The following is a 19136-nucleotide window of genomic DNA, read 5'->3' on the forward strand; positions in this document are numbered from 1 at the left end:
TATTTAAGGGCAATTAAGATGATCCCAGAATTTTTCTCAGTGTGTGAACCAGTTAGCCTTCGTATAGGACGTCAGCATTGTACATATTCCTCTCCCTGCTGACCGTGCCCTTTCATTATCAGAAATTTTCATAGGATTTACTGGTTTTGATTTCAAAACTGTTAGACTGTACAGTAAAAAAGGTAACTTTTATTTCTATTCAGTTTATACTCTCTCCCATAGGAGTAATCAGCCCCACTTTTTGTCATAGCAGAATAGAGAGCACTCAGATATCATGAAAGTCAGTATTACAACTGTCTCCTTGGTGGGAGCATTTGTTTTTCCAAAAATAAGTTATATGTAGTTATTAGTCATTATATTGAAAATCTTTGCTACAGTCTTCCTACCAGCTCCATATTTCATTTGTGTTTTCATTCTCTTCTTGTCTTTTAGATTAAATGTATTTCTGTAAATAAATAAAAATACTTCTCTGATCTGAGAACTTCTGTTTTGAGGTTGGAGTAATAGGGACCATGTCCTCATAAAGCAAATATTTCCAAAGCTCATTTTATTATTTGGTCTATCTTGACACCCGTCAGGTTACCTCCCTTAAGTTATTGGCAAAACATACAATTTGAAGGAACCTTTCTGTTAATACTTTTAGAGTGCAGAGAAGGTTCCAGTGTGAAAAACCAATGCTTTTATCTATGGTTAATGCATTTCCAAAATATTTAGTTGATTTCTAAACATCTCTTTGCAGGAATCCTAGCAATTTATTATTATTTTTTCCTCCTGAATTTTGTAACACTGTAGTTGAGTGAGAACGAGCCCCGTCATAACTCTTAGAACTGGATTACAGACAAATTTAAATTATTTGTGGTTGGGAAAGGAGACTTGGCAAGGATGAATGGTCCATGGCTGGTGCATCGTTAAGATAATTGTAACCATGGCAGTATTTGTTTCTTAATATTGTGTTTCTAAATTTAAGCGACAAGGTTCATCGTAGGAAAAAATCCATTCGTATGTTCCAAGTTGAATTTAAATTATTCCAACTTCATTATTACAACATTAGAAGTAGTTGTTTCTGGTGGAATGGCCGATTCAAGTAATTTGCTTGATGTCATGTGGAAGTGGTTTCTGCCAAGACTAGTAATATCCTTCGATAAAGTAAGTTTCTAGGAAGACAATACCTAACAGTGGTAACTTTTAACCATCCAGATAAAAGAATATGAAAAGCTTGAGAATGAGGAAGATCGCGTTTGTAGAAGTCGACAGATTTACGATACTTACATCATGAAGGAGCTGCTGTCTTGTTCACATGTAAGTATCTTTTTGTTTTTTTACTTTAATATGGGTAAATATGAGACAGCCTTCAAACATTTCCAGAATGAAAGTTAAAGTAGGAGGAAGAGGTTTAAAAATTACATGATATTCATCCAGGATGGAACCCATTTCTTCTGTTTTTGTCATTTGTTTCCTGGTAATACCGATCCAGTATCTGTTGTTCCATATGCTCTTGGTATGTTTCCAAAAGTGGATACTTTCACTGCAAACATTGATAAAATGGCTAATGCAGATCAACGGAAGAAAAAGCCAACCTCAATTCTAGACTTTCTAAAGGAAATTAAGCTTTATTGTTTTTCATTTAGCTCTCCTTTAACAGTTAGGCTAATCATATATTGATCAATAAAAATCTTAAATGCTTTCTTTGAATTAATAAGGAGGATTGTAATTATTGTGTTAATGTAGTTCATTAATAGTTGAATGATGGTTGAAACCATTTTTTTTCCTTGTATTGATAAATCAGAGAAACAGTCTAATTCAGTCATTAGGATAAACTGGGTTCCTAGGAAATTATTCCACCAGGAGTGAGTGGAATAATTAATAATGAAAATTTACCATGTAATCTCTCTACATGAAGACTGTTTTCCAAAGGAGTATCCTAAGAGCCCTGGGTTGCTGTGTCCAATGCAGTAGCCACTAGCCACATGTGGGTATTTAAATTGTTTAAATTAATTAAAACGAAATGGAATTAAAAGTTTAATTCCTCATGAGCCACATTTCAAGCGCTCAATACCCACATGTGGCTGGTGGCTCCTGCGTCAGCCCAGGTTCACCACATTTCCAGCATTGCAGAGAGCCTGACTGGACAGCAGTGGTCATGACAATGATATATGTCCGTGCTTCTGTGTTTATTGTGTTGTCTACAGTGCTTACTGAACTTCTGAGCTAGAGTTAATCGTAATGCTCTGCCTTGCTACCTTGCTGGGGAATGGCTGAACCTTGGTAAATGCCAGGTGTTCACTGTGAATGCCTCTGTAAACGTAGTTTTCGTATAGGTCAACAATTTAGAGGGTTTTTAGCAGTGTGATATGCTTTTTAAGCTCTTCTTCTTGTGCATTGCTGCAGACGTAATTTGAAGTTTTGGGGGAGGACAGAGTGTGTAATTTTTGTCGGTGTGAGTTTCATTGTTTTAGAACCAATTCCTCTCCCCTGTGGTTACAGCAAGATTTTCCTTAACCTAGAGTCTTTTCAACACTGTGATTTAGCTTTGCAGTCCTGACGTTTAATTCTTAGGTATATTTTCATGCATTCACTTTCTCTCATATAATAGAAATTTTGCATTTTTAGGACCCCAGTATCAGCCAGTTGAGGGATGATGCATTTAATAAGGCGATAATACGATTCCTTACAGCTTTTTTTAGTCGAAGTCATCTTGATCTCCTGTGGAATTAGGTATGTCAGTTGGATGCCCCTGTTGCACAGCATCCTTCTCGACATGGTGTCTAAGAACTCTGGAAGCTCAGAGGAGCAGTCGTCTGTTTGGCTTGCCCGCAGACAGCCAACAGATTTTTTAAAGAATGCGTGTTGATGGAATCCCTGTAGGTTACTGCTTAGTAATTTTTGTGTTAAATTTTATGTTTGATATTGTAAAACATACAGAGGTTTGCTCTGTTTTATATTTGTGGCAAAAACATTGTTTTCTTGATTTTTAAAAGCCATTCTCAAAGCAAGCTGTAGAACACGTGCAAAGTCATCTATCCAAGAAACAAGTGACATCAACTCTTTTTCAGGTAAGATTAAAGTGCTTTCCCAATAAATGTTTCTAATTTGCTTAACAATTGGATTGGGGCCATTCTTTGCATCTGTGAAAGTGCTGGGGGAGTTGACATATGAGGCTGTATTTCTTACGTGGAGGTGTATCTGGAAGAACTGAAGTTTAATGTTGTCTGTCTTCTCATTGAAATGTGTGCTGTTCTGCTGACATTCTTCGTGAAGGCTTTCCTGAAAAACGCCACTGGAGCGTTTCTATAAATCAATCAAGACAAGACATTGGAGGAAAAAGCCTTTTCCTGTTTGACATCCCAGGCACCTGTGAAGAGCGGGGACTTGACAAGATTTCCTTTCTAGTGGTACAGGTGTTGACCCCCACGGTGTTTATCCCCCAGATGAAATAGATCCATTTTCAAGAATCAAGAGGGAATGTTTGAACGGCCTTGGTGTCGTGACTGAGGAACTGGACTTTGCCCTGGCTCCTCATATCTTGAACACAACACAGTCATGCAGATTTAAATGACAAGCCTCAGAAAACTTGATCCACAACTGATGGGCCGATGTATTTGCTGATCTTCAGATGTAATGGTTTCTCCTCCCCAAAGCCTTTTCTCTCATCCTGTGGGTTTTCTATAGAGGTGGCAGCTTGCAAGGACACGGTCAAATTTTCAAGTGGATAATGTACTTTTCATGTTTCTGTGAGTCACAAGAAATATGAAAGAATGCCATTCATTAATGTCATGATTTTCATAAATGAAAATAATTTATCCATTTCCTGGATTATTCAGTAATTTACAGAGAAGTTAAGTTGATTTTTACCTAGGTGCCTTATGATAGGTTTTATTTACATACAAAATGAATCTGATTATTTTATAGAGAAAATCTTGATTTGGCTCCGAGAACATTTGGGTACAGTAACAGACCGCGTGCTGCCTTTCTGCCAAAATAATTAGATGGACTTTTCTTAAAATGTAACACCCTTTATAGTCTAGTTGGTTATAAGCTTGGGCTCTGAAATTAAGTGCCCTGGATTTTGAGACCCTGGGCAAGCTACCATACCTCTCCTCCCTTCAGTTTTTCCCATCTGTGAAGCAGAAGTGAGAGCGGGCTCTCCCGCAAACGGGGGTCTTGAGGATTCAGTGCATGTGAGTTGCTTTGCACTAGGCCTGTCTGTTGCCATGCTCCACAAATGTCAGCTCTTACCAAACACTGTACATTCAAAAAGTGCAACGTGAACATCTGCCGTTTGTGGCCTTCATGATATTTTCATGTCAGAACTTCAGTTGTCTGACTTTGACGCTGTTCAGAGACAGTCTTGTAGTCAATTACATCTAAGTTGCTAAATTATACCTCACAGTACGTGGATTTTACAACTCTGATGCTAGCTTCTCCTGCAGCATAAATAACATTTAAAAAGATAGTTCCAGATGAGATACAAAGACCACCAAAATTCTCTCTGTGCCTTCAAGGAACAGTCATTTAGGAGCTTCTCCAGTATCTTTCAAAACCACTCACTTTACTGATTTGTTCATAAGAAAATAATTAAATAACTTTCTGGTAAAATAGATACAGAATGGCTGGTATTCTTATTTCAAAGGTGAAGGAAGTAGTCCCTATAAAGTTGATTTAAATAAGAAGGTGTATTAGTGCAATTCAGTGTGACATGTACCATCAGAACATAGTGATCAAAGTATAGATAGAAGTTACATGTTTGGATGTCCTGTTTATAGAGGGACGTTAACCATAAAGTTAGTTGATATTCTTTGAGTTGGAATTTCTTTTTTTCCCCTTTCTGAGTTACAATTGACAAATAAAAATTGTATATAATTGTAGGTGTACAATGTGATGTTTTGATATACGTATTCGTTGTGAAGTGATTGTCATAATCAAACTAATTAACATATCCATCACCTCACCTAGTTACATTTGTGTGTGTGTGTTTGTGTGTATGTGTGGGGGTGAGAACACTTACGATCAACTCTGTTAGCAAATTTCAAGTGTACAATACAGTATTATTAACTGTAGTCCCCATGCTGTACATTAGCTCTCCAGGACTTATTTATCCTGCATAACTGAAACTTTGTACCCTTTGACCACCACCTCCCCATTTCCCCCACTTCCCAGCCCTTGGAAACCACCATTCTACTCTGCTTTTATGAGTCAGACTTTTTTTAGATTCCACGTGTGGACGAGATCATACCATATTTTGTCTTTCTGGGTCTGGCTTATTTCACTTACCATAATGTTCTCCAGATTCACCCATGGTGTCACAAATGGCAGGATTTCCTTCTTTTTAAAGACTGAATACTATACCATTGTGTGTTTTTATATATATGTATGTATCCATACCACATTTTCTTTATCCATTCATCCATTGATAGACACTTAGTTTGTTTCTGTATCTTTACTGTTGTGAATAATGCCGCGGTGAACATGAGCGTGCAGATACCTCTTCAAGATACTGATTTCATTTCCTTTGGATATATACCAGAAGGGGGATTGCTGGATAATATGGTAGTTCTGTTTTTAATTTTTTGAGGAATCCTTATACTGTTTTCCATAATGGCTGCACCAATTTACATTCCCACCAACAGTGCACAAGGGCTCCCTTTACGTCCTTACCAACAACTTACCTCTTGACTTCCTGATAATAGCCATCCTAACAGATGTGAGGTGATATCTCATTGTGGCTTTGATTTGCATTTCCTTGATAATTAGTGTTGTTGAGCACCTTTTCATATGCCTGTTGGCCATTTGTCTGTCTTTCGAAAAATGTCTATTCAGGTCCTCAGCCCCCTTTTGAATGGGGTTATTTGGTTTTTGGCTATTGAGTCGAGTTCCTCGTATATTTTGAATATTAACCCCTTATCAGATATATGGTTTGCAAATACCTTCTTTCATTCTACAGGTTGCCTTTTCACTCTGGTAATTGTTTCCTTTGCTCTGCAGAAGCTTTTTAGTTTGATGCAATCCCACTTGTCTGTTTTTGCTTTTGTTGCCTGAATTTTTGATGTCACATCCAAAAAATCATCACCCAGGCAAATGTCAAGACGTTCTTTCCCTGTGTTTTCTTCTAGTGGTTGTACACTTTCAGGTCTTATATTTAAGTCCTTAATTCATCTTGAGTTGATTTTCGTATATGTGTGAGATAAGGGTCCAGTCTCATTCTCCATTTATTGGAGAGACTATCCTTTCCGCATTGTGTGCTTGACACCCTTGTCAAAGGTTAGTTGACCATAAGTGTGTGGATTTATTTCTGGACTCTCTGTTCTGTCCCATTGGTCCATAATGTCTGTTTTTATGTCAGTACGATACTATTTTGATGACTGTAGGTTTATCATACATTTAGACATCAGGAAGTGTGATGCCTGAGTTGAAATTTCTTATTGAGGAGAAGAAGGTAGTAAAAAAAAAAAATGCTCTGAAAGTAAATACAGAATACTTTTTATTCTTTTTGTTTGCAAAATTAACTTTAGAAATAAATAATTGCACAGGTACATTTGGTGGCAAGAGTCGGGAGGGGTCCTGGCTTACATTTAGGTTCCTAGAACATGCCAGGCCCTGTGCTTGGCTCTCAGCATTCTTAATCTTATTAAATTCTCACAGTGGCCTTGAAAATTAGATGTGACTCTCCCATTTTACAGATTAAGGGAACTGAGAATCAGGTGAGGTTGTTTGCTCATGACCCCACTGTTGAACTCTCGCTTTTGCACTGCTTACCCGACACATTTTGTAGTTCTTTGTGTTGAGAGTGGCAGTGTAGTATATCATATCCAGTCTTAAGAATCTCTGGTGAACTTTTATTTTATCAGCAAAAGTACAGGCTGTTTTATAAAATATGAAAAAATATTAACGTAACAGTTTTTGTAAATAGAAAATCTGTGATATACAAATTTAGGCTTTTCGTATGTCTTCCAACACTTGATCTCTTTTGTCTTTTGAACCTCTTGAGACTTGTGGCCCTTGGTCTTTAGCATCTAGAAGAGTTCGCGAAGATTGCAATTATGTGTCATCATAGAAACACAGGACTTCAGAGAGAGAGTTCAGCTTCCCCTGTTACTAAGGAGGGAACAAAGTCCACCTGGTTTTAGTGACCAGTTCCGGTGTCCCGCCCAGGACAGCAGTAGCCCTGCCGGGGGGGTAGAGGTGGCTTAGCCCCGTGGCACAAAGTGAGGCTCCCAGGCGAGATGCAGTGGTCTCACTGCCTGTGTTGGTGACTATGGCTTCTGCAGACTTCCTAGTTTGATCACTTGCCTTGGACGGTTCCTGATCTGGTCCTTCTTTTTTGCACATTTTCAGGATGATCTATGAAGACACAGAAAACATTAAATTTGCATCATTCAGTGAGTGTAGGGTATGAAGATATTTTCCAAAACTATGTAAGTGGCTCCAGGCTGAGCTGTGAAATGTTGGCATTTGATATTTTTATAGTTCTTGATTTGAAGTCCATCCCATGGAAAATAAGTTTATGCAGTTTATTTGGTAATGTGTAAAGTGGCATGATATTGAAGTAGATTGTTCTCCACAGGGAAAGGGCACTGCACGTGTGAGCAAGGAGCCCTTGCCTTAATCCCTGCTTAGCCGTGAACTTGCTCAAAGACCTTGGGAATAGCTGATTAAAAAAAAATTTACTCCATGGGTCCCTTGGCTTTTCGTCTTTAAAAGTCAATATTAATGCTGATCATTTATGATAATCATAATTAATAGCAATTATATAATTAATAGTAATTTATAGGATGCACTACGTAACTTACAAGGCTCAGTATGCAATGAAAACCTGGGGGCCCTTGTTCAGAAATTATTAATTTCAGGATGACAACAGCAGGGCACCAAACCGAGCCCTGGGCTCTTCTGTGGGGCTGCATGGGTCACATGCCCATGAAGCTAATTCCAGCCATTTAAGATGTGTCTGTGACTTGCCAGGAGCCGTGCTAGGCAGGAGGGATGCAGTGGCGCACAGGACAGACCTGTCCTTGCCTTCATGGAACATGCCATCGAGTGGTGTAGGTTACTACAAGTAAATAATCGTGACCATGAGTACACTGGTGAAAACTGGACAAGGCTGCGAAGGGCGAGTACAAGGTGCTGTGGGAGCACGTAATTTGGAGGCTCACCTCGTCTGAGTCTCATCCTTTTCTGTTTTTCACTTTATTATGTTCTTACTGATGCAGTGTGGAATTTCTTTTCCGTCCTTTCCAGCCATACATAGAAGAAATTTGTGAAAGTCTTCGAGGCAGCATTTTTCAAAAATTCATGGAAAGGTATGAAACTTTATGTATAAAATCTTTTTTTTTAATAGAGATATATTTGGCATGTAACATTATCTTAGTTGTATATCATTGTATTTATACCGATAAGATCTTGTACTGTGTAGGTGTACCTCATTTTACCCAATAAGTGCTGTCCTTAAAATGTGTTAATTTATTCATTCAACGAGCATTTACCGACCATGTGCTATGTGCCAGGCTTTGCATTAGATTGTTTCCTCTGTACTTTATAATTTAGGATTTGTATATCTTAACAGCCCGTTGACCTTTAGTTCTTTAGCTTCCAAATGGTCCAAAATTTAAATAGACTAAGGAACCTCACAATTAAAAGTATTTTATTGGGACACCTTTGCTAATGCAAGCACGAGTCTATGTCTAATTCATTTGTTTATATGTTGAAATCATATCCTTCAAAGTGAGACAGGCCTTCTCTTGATTCTTTACGTAGTAGAATTTAAGTATTGGCAAATGTCTGTAGTCATATATATCATTAATGTACCCGATAAATACGTCCCTCTGGGTTACTCAAGCTATAGGGTATGTCTGTCCTATAAAATTCTGAAAATTTTCGGTAACGCCTATAAAAGTGTTCACATGCTTCTCAGGCACCTAAGAGTCAATCCTTCAGTATTTTGAGTGTGCCTCTGTGATGATGCACCTTTGGAATTGGACTTTCTAACACTGAATCTGCGTTCACACTGACTGTACTCTTCTCCATAAACTCGGCTGATTTCTAGACAGCTGTCCTGTGACCGTGCCTCATCGACGGAGCAGCCTGCAGCTGTTCAGTAGTTGCCCTTTAAGAGCAAATACTTCAGTGCAGTTGTGTTTTTTTCTCCACATGTTCATAGAACTAAAATAATTAAAATAAAATTTAAAAAGTTGTGTCATGATTCTACCAGAGTTCAAGAGATGATTTTATCTTGGAGTAGAGTCAATACTTCAGGAAATGAATCTGCATACAAATGATTACATTTTTCTGAGTAGGAGCAGAGGCTTTGCCAGAAAGCCGTGGAATCAAACTGCGGGGATAGGATGCCGGCCCAGGGGTGAGACTCAACCAAGTCCTGGGCCGTCTCCACTGCTGTTGGTTCTAAAATCTGACTTTTCCCAAACTCCTGGGTCAACCTCACTGTTATATGATCCTTGGTGGAGAGGGGAGAAATGGGGATGGTGATTAAAATCGGGGAAGAGGTCTTGTTAACTCCATTGTGTAACCACCAGGTAAACCTGCACAGTCATTTTCCCCCACTGAGTTAACCATTCACTGTGGTTTTTTTTTTTTTAGTTTTATTGAAGTATAGTTGATTTACAATGTTAATTTCTGCTGTACAGCAAAGTGATTCAATTATATATGTATATATGTACACACACACACATTCATTTTCATATTCTTTTCCATTATGGTTTATCCCAGGATATTGAATATAGTTCCCTGTGCTATATAGTAGGACCTTGTTATTTATCAATTCTCTATGTAAAAGTTTACATCTGTTAAACCCAGACTCCTAATCCATCCCTCTCCCAGCCTCCTCCCCCTAACCATTCACTCTTATCACCACAGGAAATACAAGTGAAGCTCTTTGCATTTTAGGCAAGCATGCACATTGGATTTTCTGAAACTGTTACCATTTTATATAAATGAATTATTTTTAAAGTCAGTTCTTTTATATATATATATATATTTGGTTCTTTTTATGTTAATACATTATCAAATTAACAGTAAAAGAATCCATTGTCAGGCCAAGAGTTCAGAGTTCGGGTTTTTTTGTTGTTAATTAATTTATTTATTATTTATTTTTGCCTGCGTTGGGTTTTCGTTGCTGTGCGCGGGCTTTCTCTAGTTGCGGTGAGCGGGGGCTACTCTTCATTGTGGTGCACGGGCTTCTTATTGCGGTGGCTTCTTGTTGCGGAGCACGGGCTCTAGGCACGTGGGCTTCAGTAGTTGTGGCATGTGGGCTCAGTAGTTGTGGCTCGCGGGCTCTAGAGCGCAGCCTCAGTAATTGTGGCGCACGGGCTTAGTTGCTCCATGGCATGTGGGGTCGTCCCAGACCAGGGCTCGAACCCATGTCCCCTGCATTGGCAGGCGGATTCTTAACCACTGCGCTACCAGGGAAGTCCAGAGTTTGGGTTTTGAAAAGCACAGGCACTCCATAAATAGACCCTTGTAGACTTCAGCATTGTCAGGACTGGCCGTGTTCTCTGAGGGCCTCACGGTTCAGGCGATTTTTCTTGGTGGCCACACTGCAGTTTCATAGTAGAGAAGTAAAGAGGAAGTCTTCATGTAGAGAACAGGCTTATGGTTGCCAAGGGGAAGGCAGGGTGGGGCAGGGGTTGGACTGGGAGTTTGGGGTTAGCAGATGCAAACTAGTATATAGAGAATGGATAAACAACAAGGTCCTACTGTATAGCAGGAAACTAGATAAACCATAATGAATAATGAACTAGATAAACCATAATGAATATATAATGAATATATATCACATGTATCCTGTGGTAAACCATAATGAAAAAGAATATATATGTGTATAACTGAATCACTTTGCTGTTCAGAAATTAACACGTTGTAAATCAATTATACTTCGATTAAATTAAAAAAAAAAAAAGAGGATGTCTTTAGCAGTGCTGAGCCTGCCTCTCCACCTTCTCCTGAGGCCCAGCAGGGACACGGGGTTAAGTTCCCAGTGGGGCTGAATCCCGGAGTGAGGCTTTCCCTCTTCTGGATGAGGCTGGTGAGCCTCGCTTCAGCAGTGAACATCAGATTGCTCAGTAATCTAAAGCCCACGTCAGGGGTTAGAGCTAAAAACACTCGTTCTGCTCACCCTCGCCGCGCCCCAGTCGTCTTTGTATCTTTCACCCCTGCTCTTCCCTCCGAGGCGGTGGTTAAGTCACCTGCAAGGGCTCTGGCTCTGAAGCCCTGTGCTGCCCAGGCTCTGCCCTATTCTCAGCCCCGGTTCCTCCTCCCCACCCAGAAGTGCCCATTCTAGTGACTAGATATTGCCTAGGAATGGAGCTCAAGGAACCCCGTGGGCACACGACAGCCAGGACACCCAGCAGCCATCTGTACTTCCTAAAGAAGAACTTGCTATCGTATTTCATGGGCAAAATATCTGTGCTTATTTTTTGATGGAGTGTGTGTCCTTTTGGCGCAGGGTATGGGTTGGGAGTTGATTCTCCTCGACTCTTCTCTTGGCCAGCAGGGCCACTTCTCTCTCCCTGGTTGTTTACCCTCCCCAGCTAGTTTGCAAGTTCATAAAATGTGACAGATCACACCCCCCCACACCCCCACCTCCGTTGCCATCTCTGAACTCCAGAATCCATAAGAAGGCAGGGTGTGAGCTAGCCTCACACACCAAGTGATTTCAAAGTCATGGATTTATTCACCCCAGTGTGGTTTCACCTTTTGCACTCACCATGCTTTAAAAAAAAAACTCTTTGAAATAACTCTCAGAAACTCAAAATTTATTTTACTGACCTCATAGAGATGTCAGGAGGATCAGTGAAACACTCTTTAAAAGTCATTTCAGAGTCACTGAAAAAAGATGCTGTGTAATTACAAGAGTTCTTCTGCTTTGAATTCTTAATTTGATTATTAGCCTCAGAAATATTTTTAAAAGATCCTTAGAAGGCATATTAGATGAAACCCCCAGGGACCTGGGATATTTGGATGCCTTAAGGCATCGTATTATAGTGCTGATAGTACCTGTAACTTGCACTTCATAAGAACTCCCTCCCTCTCTTCCTACCTTTCTCTCTCCTTCCCTTTCTTCCTTTTTTAATTCATTCATTCCTTCATAGAACCCTGAATACCGTTCCTATGTAAGGAATCATGCCAGGGGCTAGATGAAGTCCAACAATCACCAGAAATGTTCTTTGCTTTTAAGGAATATTCAATCCAGAATGCATTTCTTCTGAAAAAAAAATTAAAAGCAAACATTTTATAGATATGTTGCTCATTAATAAAAAATAATCCCAATCATGCCTTTATTAATGGGATAGATATGTTTCTTACTTCATGGATGAAAAAAACACTCCTCCAGCAGTTGAGTAAACTGGGCGCTTATCAATGCAGTATGACTTCCATCTTGCGATTCTCGTCTAAGGGTTTCTCTCCTGCACTGTTTGCATCTTTGTGAGGCAGACATTGGTTTGGGTTCAAATCCGGCTCCACCCATTCTCTCTCTGTGTGACCTTGGGCAAGCTCAGGTGGTCTTGGCTGTAAGTTGGGGCATCATGACGGTACCTGATCACGGAGTCGTTGAAGGAGTAGATGAACAGGGCCTGGGACATGATAAGCACTATTTAGGTATTATATTTGCTACCCCTCTAATTATTTGTAAACAGCCATTATTTTGTCATTGAGAGCTGCACTGTCCAGTATGGTAGCCACTGACCACGTGTAGCTGCGGAACTCTTGAAATATGATTAGTCTGAATTAAGATGGGCAAACACCCACCAGATTTCAAAGACTTCATAGAAAAGCAAGAATGTAGACTATCTCATTAAAATTGTATATTGATTTGATTTTGTGTTGCAATGATAATTTTTTGATATATTGGTTTAAATAAAATATATTATTAAAATTAGATTACGTACGCAGCTTCTGTTACCCGTCTATTGGACAGTGCTGACTCAGATAAAGATGTTACCACAGCATAACGACAATTAAAGGAGAAGCACAAAGTCTTCGATTTGAATCATAAAATAAGGCCTTAAATACCAGGTGAATCCTCTGTGAGAAAATGTTTAGGAAAACTTACTCCGTTTGAGAAGCAACACAAGCAGTACAATTCTAGTTTCTCAGTTAACTCGATATTTAACTTTTCAGTAATTCCTTACGTTCTTTTTCAGTGACAAGTTCACTCGATTTTGTCAGTGGAAAAACGTGGAATTAAATATCCATGTGAGTATCATCTCTGCCTTTCTTTTTTTAAATAAAAATTTCCCCTGGCTCAGCTTCGTGAGAAAATAGTTTATTCGGCAGTGTACTCCCCAGGGTAACACTCTGCCCAAACAGATGTCGTGCTTATGGCTTTAGGCATGAAAACTCCATCCTCCTATACCCAATTGTAAACACTTTGAATTTTAATTCTCTTTTCTCATATTCATGTAAGAATGTGTTTATTTATTTAAGAATGGTTATTTTAAGCGGTAATTGACCTTTTAACAGAACTAGTTGTAAAAATACAAGTCTTCTGCATAATGTAATTCCCATATGCCCGTGCCTTATGCCATCTTGGTAAAGTTCCTTTTTTTATTCTTAGGCGCAATGATGTAATAAACAAGATGACATCTTTTACTAGACCACGGTTTCATCTTTTTTGTTATTTTGAGAATGATAAAAGCAGTCCTCAAAGACAGGCTACTTTCTGACATTAACCCCTTAGCATTGTATCTTCTGTTAGCTTCTCACTGTCAGTAATTCTAGGGCACGTTCTTTACTTCGCTTTTAGAGTGTGCATTTCTCTTCCCCTTTCCTTCGTGCTCTCCCTTCACATAGGTTTGCCATTGAGAAAAAGAAATAACTGGATTTTTTTTTTTTAGTTTTTTACTTGAGCAGTACTATTGGAAGAAGTGGGGTCTGTTCTTCTTTTTTTTAAAAATTAATTTATTTATTTATTTATTTTTGGCTGTGTTGGGTCTTTGTTTCTGTGCGAGGGCTTTCTCCAGTTGCGGCAAGCGGGGGCCACTCTTCATCGCGGTGCGCGGGCCTCTCACTATCGCGGCCTCTCCCGTTGCGGAGCACAGGCTCCAGACGCGCAGGCTCAGTAGTTGTGGCTCATGGGCTTAGTTGCTCCACGGCATGTGGGATCTTCCCAGACCAGGGCTCGAACCCATGTCCCCTGCATTGGCAGGCAGATTCCCAACACTGCGCCACCAGGAAAGCCCCTTCTTCTTTTAAACCTCCCCTCTCCACCCCATTTCCTGGCAGGATTGAGAAGCAAGAGGCAGTGACACATTTTTAAAAATAATCCCTTATTGGGACTTCCCTGGCGGTCCAGCGGTTAGGACTCCATGCTTCCACTGCAGGGAGCATGGGTTCGATCCCTGGTCTGTTGCTGTGGCATGCCGCAGCACGGCCAAAAAAAAAATCCCTTACATCTGCTGTGGATCTTCCTTGTGCTTGAGTTCCTTTAGCAGACGTGGTATCCTCATGTCTTCACGTCCTCATGTCCTCTGAGCACCAAACATGAAGCTAGTGGGCCAGATGCCCCTCCCTGGCTGCAGATATGATATTTGAAGGGTTGTCTGGGGAAACCCTTCAAGCATCTGACCCTTCATTTGCCAGGATACATAAACTAGTAGGCATTTGCTGTTATCTGATGGCCTCTTACCACGAACATAGGACTATCTATCTGCCTTTGTACTGTCTAATGCCATGAAAACTGCTTAGGAAGCAGGGCATTGCTGGGATGATACTGACAAAGTGCTTATGAATAAAGCCTCTTCATAGAGTTACTCACACTCGGTCTGGCTTCATGCTCACACGCCCAGCATGAGTCCTCTCTACTCGCTGACGTTATTGATAAAACACTCACACGGCCAGCATCTGTTGGGCTTTCTGATCATATGGCCCACGGTTAGGAAAACATAGATGGCCTTGACGTGGGCCTGTTTTTCTACCATTACGTTCCTGGCCTTGCTGAACTGTTCCCAACTTTAGACTTCAGAGTAGCTGATGTTGCTTAGTGTTTTGAGTGGAAATTTCACATTCACTTGTCTTCAAAGCGTACATCGTCCAATATAAGATTTATGAGATCGGAAAACCAATCTAACTCAGCTACCACTGTGTCATCTTCCCATTTGCCTCCGTGGTGTGCATTCTGTGCAGTTTGCATAGAAGGTGGTTCTAGAATGTCCTGCCACCTTGTGCTTCTCACCTCTCAGTTTGAGGGACCAGTCACGGAAAGGGCAGGTGTATCTGAATCGCTATTTTAATAACTGTATATGTTTTACATGAAAACAACAGCATAATTTTTATGCAGTTTTACGTTTCCATGTCGCATTTTGAATTCACAGTTGACCATGAATGATTTCAGCGTACATAGGATTATTGGACGAGGAGGATTCGGTGAAGTATATGGTTGCAGGAAAGCAGACACTGGAAAAATGTAAGCTTTCTAGGCTCGTATATTTTGCTGGGAATATTAAGAGAATTTTATGCTCGCATCAAAAGGAAACCCCTGTGTAGATTTATGGAAGCCCGTGCTCTCACTCCTGCAGTAATTTGCCTCAGAAGGAAATAGGCTGTATTTTGTAAAGCATAGCAAACGAGATGATCTGGAACTGCTGCCTCTTAGGGCTAAATGGGAAGGTAACCAGAAGCCGTGTATCGGGAGCCTGCAGTGGTTCAGGCCGTGGGTGAAGAGCCAGGAATCCAGAGGTGGCCAAGAAGGGGTGTTATGTGTGGCCTCCCAGTCCGATCAGACTGCAAAGAATTCTCTGCTTTGCAGGGGAGAGACATTCTCTTCTGACCCACCTGTGATTTAGCATGTGCAGTTTGGGGTGATAGAAAAAATACCTTCCAGTTCTGTGCTGCACGGTGGGCTTTCTGATCCTAAATGATGCACTTTACTTGTCGTTCGTTACCTTTCACTAAATTTTAGTTTTACTTCATCGTAACTGCTTGTCGAGGTGTTGAGGATGCCCAGTCTGTCACGTGTTGTTGTCAGAAGTAAATAATATCCATTTGTCTCTTCATACACATTTACGGTTTCGCCCGGCTCTCGGAAACCGCCAGGGCGTGGTAAATAGTCTTCTATTTTATAGGTTAAGGGTAGACGCTTCTCAGGAGTCACACAGCTAGGAAGTGGCCAAGCTCAGCTCCCATGAATCCTCGAGCACGTCCTTTGCAGCCTCCCGGCTGCCAGTGACAGTGACCTGCCACCTGCCCTTGGGGGCGGGGGGCCCTCAGCTTGCTTACTCTGAGGGGCTCAAGACCTGTGGGTGCCACCTTCTTCGTGGTCTGCAATCCAAAGGTCTTATTAAACATCATCACAGCAGGGTGGTGATAGAAGTAGTATGAGGCATTTTGAAAATTCTTTATCATAAAAAATATTTCAAGAACGCGTCACTTCATGTGTGCTCTGTTGGGCTTTGATCCCATAATTAAGCCAATATTTGATCCCATAATTAAGCCAATCAATGTCTCGCAAATGGATTTGTCATACAGAACTCCTGGAAGAGTGGATAAAAATATCAAATTTGAACATCTATCTCTGTTTTGCTGTAGCTCATAACATTATAAGTTGTAAGTAAGTTAGGAATAAGTGGATTTTGTGTGTCCTACCACAGCCAGACAACTGGTATACCTGGGTGTCGTGAAATAGTGTATCAGTGGGAGTTTAGTCATGCATGCAGAATTCTCAAGTCCCCAAAACCCTTGTAAAAATTTCCTTTCAGCTTTCCCTTGTCCTGCTGAAAAAGCATCTGCTTCCTTTTTTTTTTTTTTTTTTTTTTTTTTTTTTTGCGGTACGCGGGCCTCTCACTGTCGCGGCCTCTCCCGTTGCGGAGCACAGGCTCCAGACGCGCAGGCTCAGCGGCCATGGCTCACAGGCCCAGCTGCTCCGCGGCATGTGGGATCTTCCCAGACCGGGGCACGAACCCGTGTCCCCTGCATCGGCAGGCGGACTCTCAACCACTGCGCCACCAGCACCAGGGAAGCCCAGCATCTGCTTTCTTTAACCTGTGATTACAGAGTGTGCTGAGTAACATGTCTGTATTTCATTAATGTGAGTTTGTTCCAAATCTTCAAAAATCTTAAGCTGTCAGCGGTTTCTTCTCAACTAACTTGAATATAAATTGAATGTAAAAATCTTACTGATTCTTTTTATTATTTGAAATATGATAACTTAAGTATAGATTTAAAACAAATCAGTAAAGTGCCACTTTAGGACACGGAGTTTTGGACGCACGCTTTCCCTTCCCGTTTGGTCAGTCATCAACAGTTTAGAGTCTTACACTCTACGAGCTTATTAAATCTTGACCAGTGCTGAATTCACAATTCCTAAATGCTAAATATGACACGTACAGCACCTCCACAAAACACACACACACACACACACACACACACACACACGGTGGTACTAGGCAGCGGCAATACATACAAAATTTATTTCCCTGAATTTTATATCCATCTACTTTATGCTCTTATTTAACTGAAACATCAATTCATATAATAATAGAAATACCTTGATTATTGCTTGATTTTTTAAAATAGCCTTTTTATTTTACAGTTATTTTAGGTTTACAGAAAAAGTGCAGAAATAGTACAGGATGTACTACCCGTGTACCCCATGCCCAGTATCCTCATCTTACTTAGTGTGGGACACTCGTCACAATGAACGAACAAATATGTTATTGACTGAAGTCTCCACTTGATTCAGATTTCCTTAGTTTCTTAGAAGCATTTTGCTTCTTTAAAACACTTAGCACCTCTTTAGAAACTTCCCCCGGTGTGATGCGTATCATTTAATCCGTTTAGATGTATTCTCAGTGCAGATTTTTCAATAATATTTATGTTTCTAGGTATGCGATGAAATGCTTGGATAAGAAGAGGATCAAGATGAAACAAGGAGAAACCTTAGCCTTAAATGAAAGGATCATGTTGTCCCTGGTGAGCACAGGAGTAAGTATTCAATTTTCAACACTCTTGGGTTGGTTGGTTTGTTTGTTTTTTGGTTTTTGTATCAGGACAATTTATTTAAAATACAGGCATTTTTTTTTTCTGGTGAATTAAGCGGCTAGCCAGTTCTTGGGGGGATTAGAATTTAGAGCAGGGAGCAGCAGCCTAAGTTAGTATAAAGAATAATTCAGGTATTACCTCTGTCTAATTTGGGAATTAGGAACGTACTAGCCACCATCGCTGTGCACACTGACAACCTGTCCCTTTAGTGAGTATTTATGACTTCCTTCTTTGTGGAATATGGTTGCAGAGATGGCAGAAAATAATCATATCAATGCCAAAAAAAATATCACTTGAATATAGTTAAGAATTGGCTGTGTGACTGAGAAAGACTAACCCAGAGAAGAAAAAGTAAGAGAAATGTAGCTCCCGTCCTTCACAAACTGATAGAGAGGAAGTGACTGGGCTTAGTCAAACCCCAGCTGTCCCTTCAGGGTGCTCGCCAGGCCGGGTTTCATTTGGAGGGAACCTTATCTTCTCAGCACTTGCCACTTTCACCTGCTGTGGACGCTGGCCTTTTCCATTTCCAGCACTACGTTTCTGCCTGTTCGATGTTTTATTTGCATGTCAGGCTGTCATTTTTAGCTCGGCATGTGTAAAAGCAAGCTTTTACGCTGTGTCATCTTGACTTGCAAAGCAGTGTCCCGTTCTGATTTCTTTTCCCGTTAGTAGTATCACCCAGGATCAAAACCTCGGCTTTTATTTACCTGTACAGATGTATATAAAGACACCCAGAAAAACCCACCATCCCAGGAACCTGGGCAGTGCCCACGTGTCCTGGCAAGTGAGACAAGGGGCCCCAGGGGAGGCGGGATGGTGCTTCCAACTATCATAGCTGGGTTCTAAATAAGGTCATCTTCACACAAAGGTTTTGAAAGACTCAGATCCTAATGGTGACTCAAAGAATTCCTTTCAGCTAGTTTAGCAAGGAACCTGAGACCCGGAGACATCATTTCTTTGCCCAGAGCCCCCAGACTCCCCGGACAGCCCCAGTGTTCTTCTCTCATCCCTTTGTAGGCTCCATGTTTTGTTGTTTGTCACCTGTATCCATTGTGTTGGTGTTTATATTATTCTAGCATTAGTTTTAAGCGGTTCTGGAAAGTCTGTTTGCTATCGAAGCCAATGAATATCATAAGTTAGCTCAACTATAA

At 40.5% G+C, this 19136-nt stretch overlaps 1 protein-coding gene across 3 annotated transcripts in view; it reads left to right on the forward strand.

Annotated features, from left to right (window-relative positions):
* Positions 1-19136, forward strand: part of GRK3 (G protein-coupled receptor kinase 3) — a 121721-nt gene that overhangs the window by 63715 nt on the left and 38870 nt on the right. For all 3 annotated transcript variants that reach the window (XM_060028263.1, XM_060028265.1, XM_060028264.1), the window contains 6 exons: positions 1198-1299; positions 2979-3053; positions 8233-8294; positions 13152-13203; positions 15321-15412; positions 17829-17928. In XM_060028263.1, the coding sequence (XP_059884246.1) occupies positions 1198-1299; positions 2979-3053; positions 8233-8294; positions 13152-13203; positions 15321-15412; positions 17829-17928 (483 nt within the window). The remainder of the gene's footprint in view (positions 1-1197; positions 1300-2978; positions 3054-8232; positions 8295-13151; positions 13204-15320; positions 15413-17828; positions 17929-19136) is intronic.

This window comes from Delphinus delphis, chromosome 13 (genome assembly GCF_949987515.2).
Source record: "Delphinus delphis chromosome 13, mDelDel1.2, whole genome shotgun sequence".
Lineage (NCBI taxonomy): Eukaryota > Metazoa > Chordata > Mammalia > Artiodactyla > Delphinidae > Delphinus > Delphinus delphis.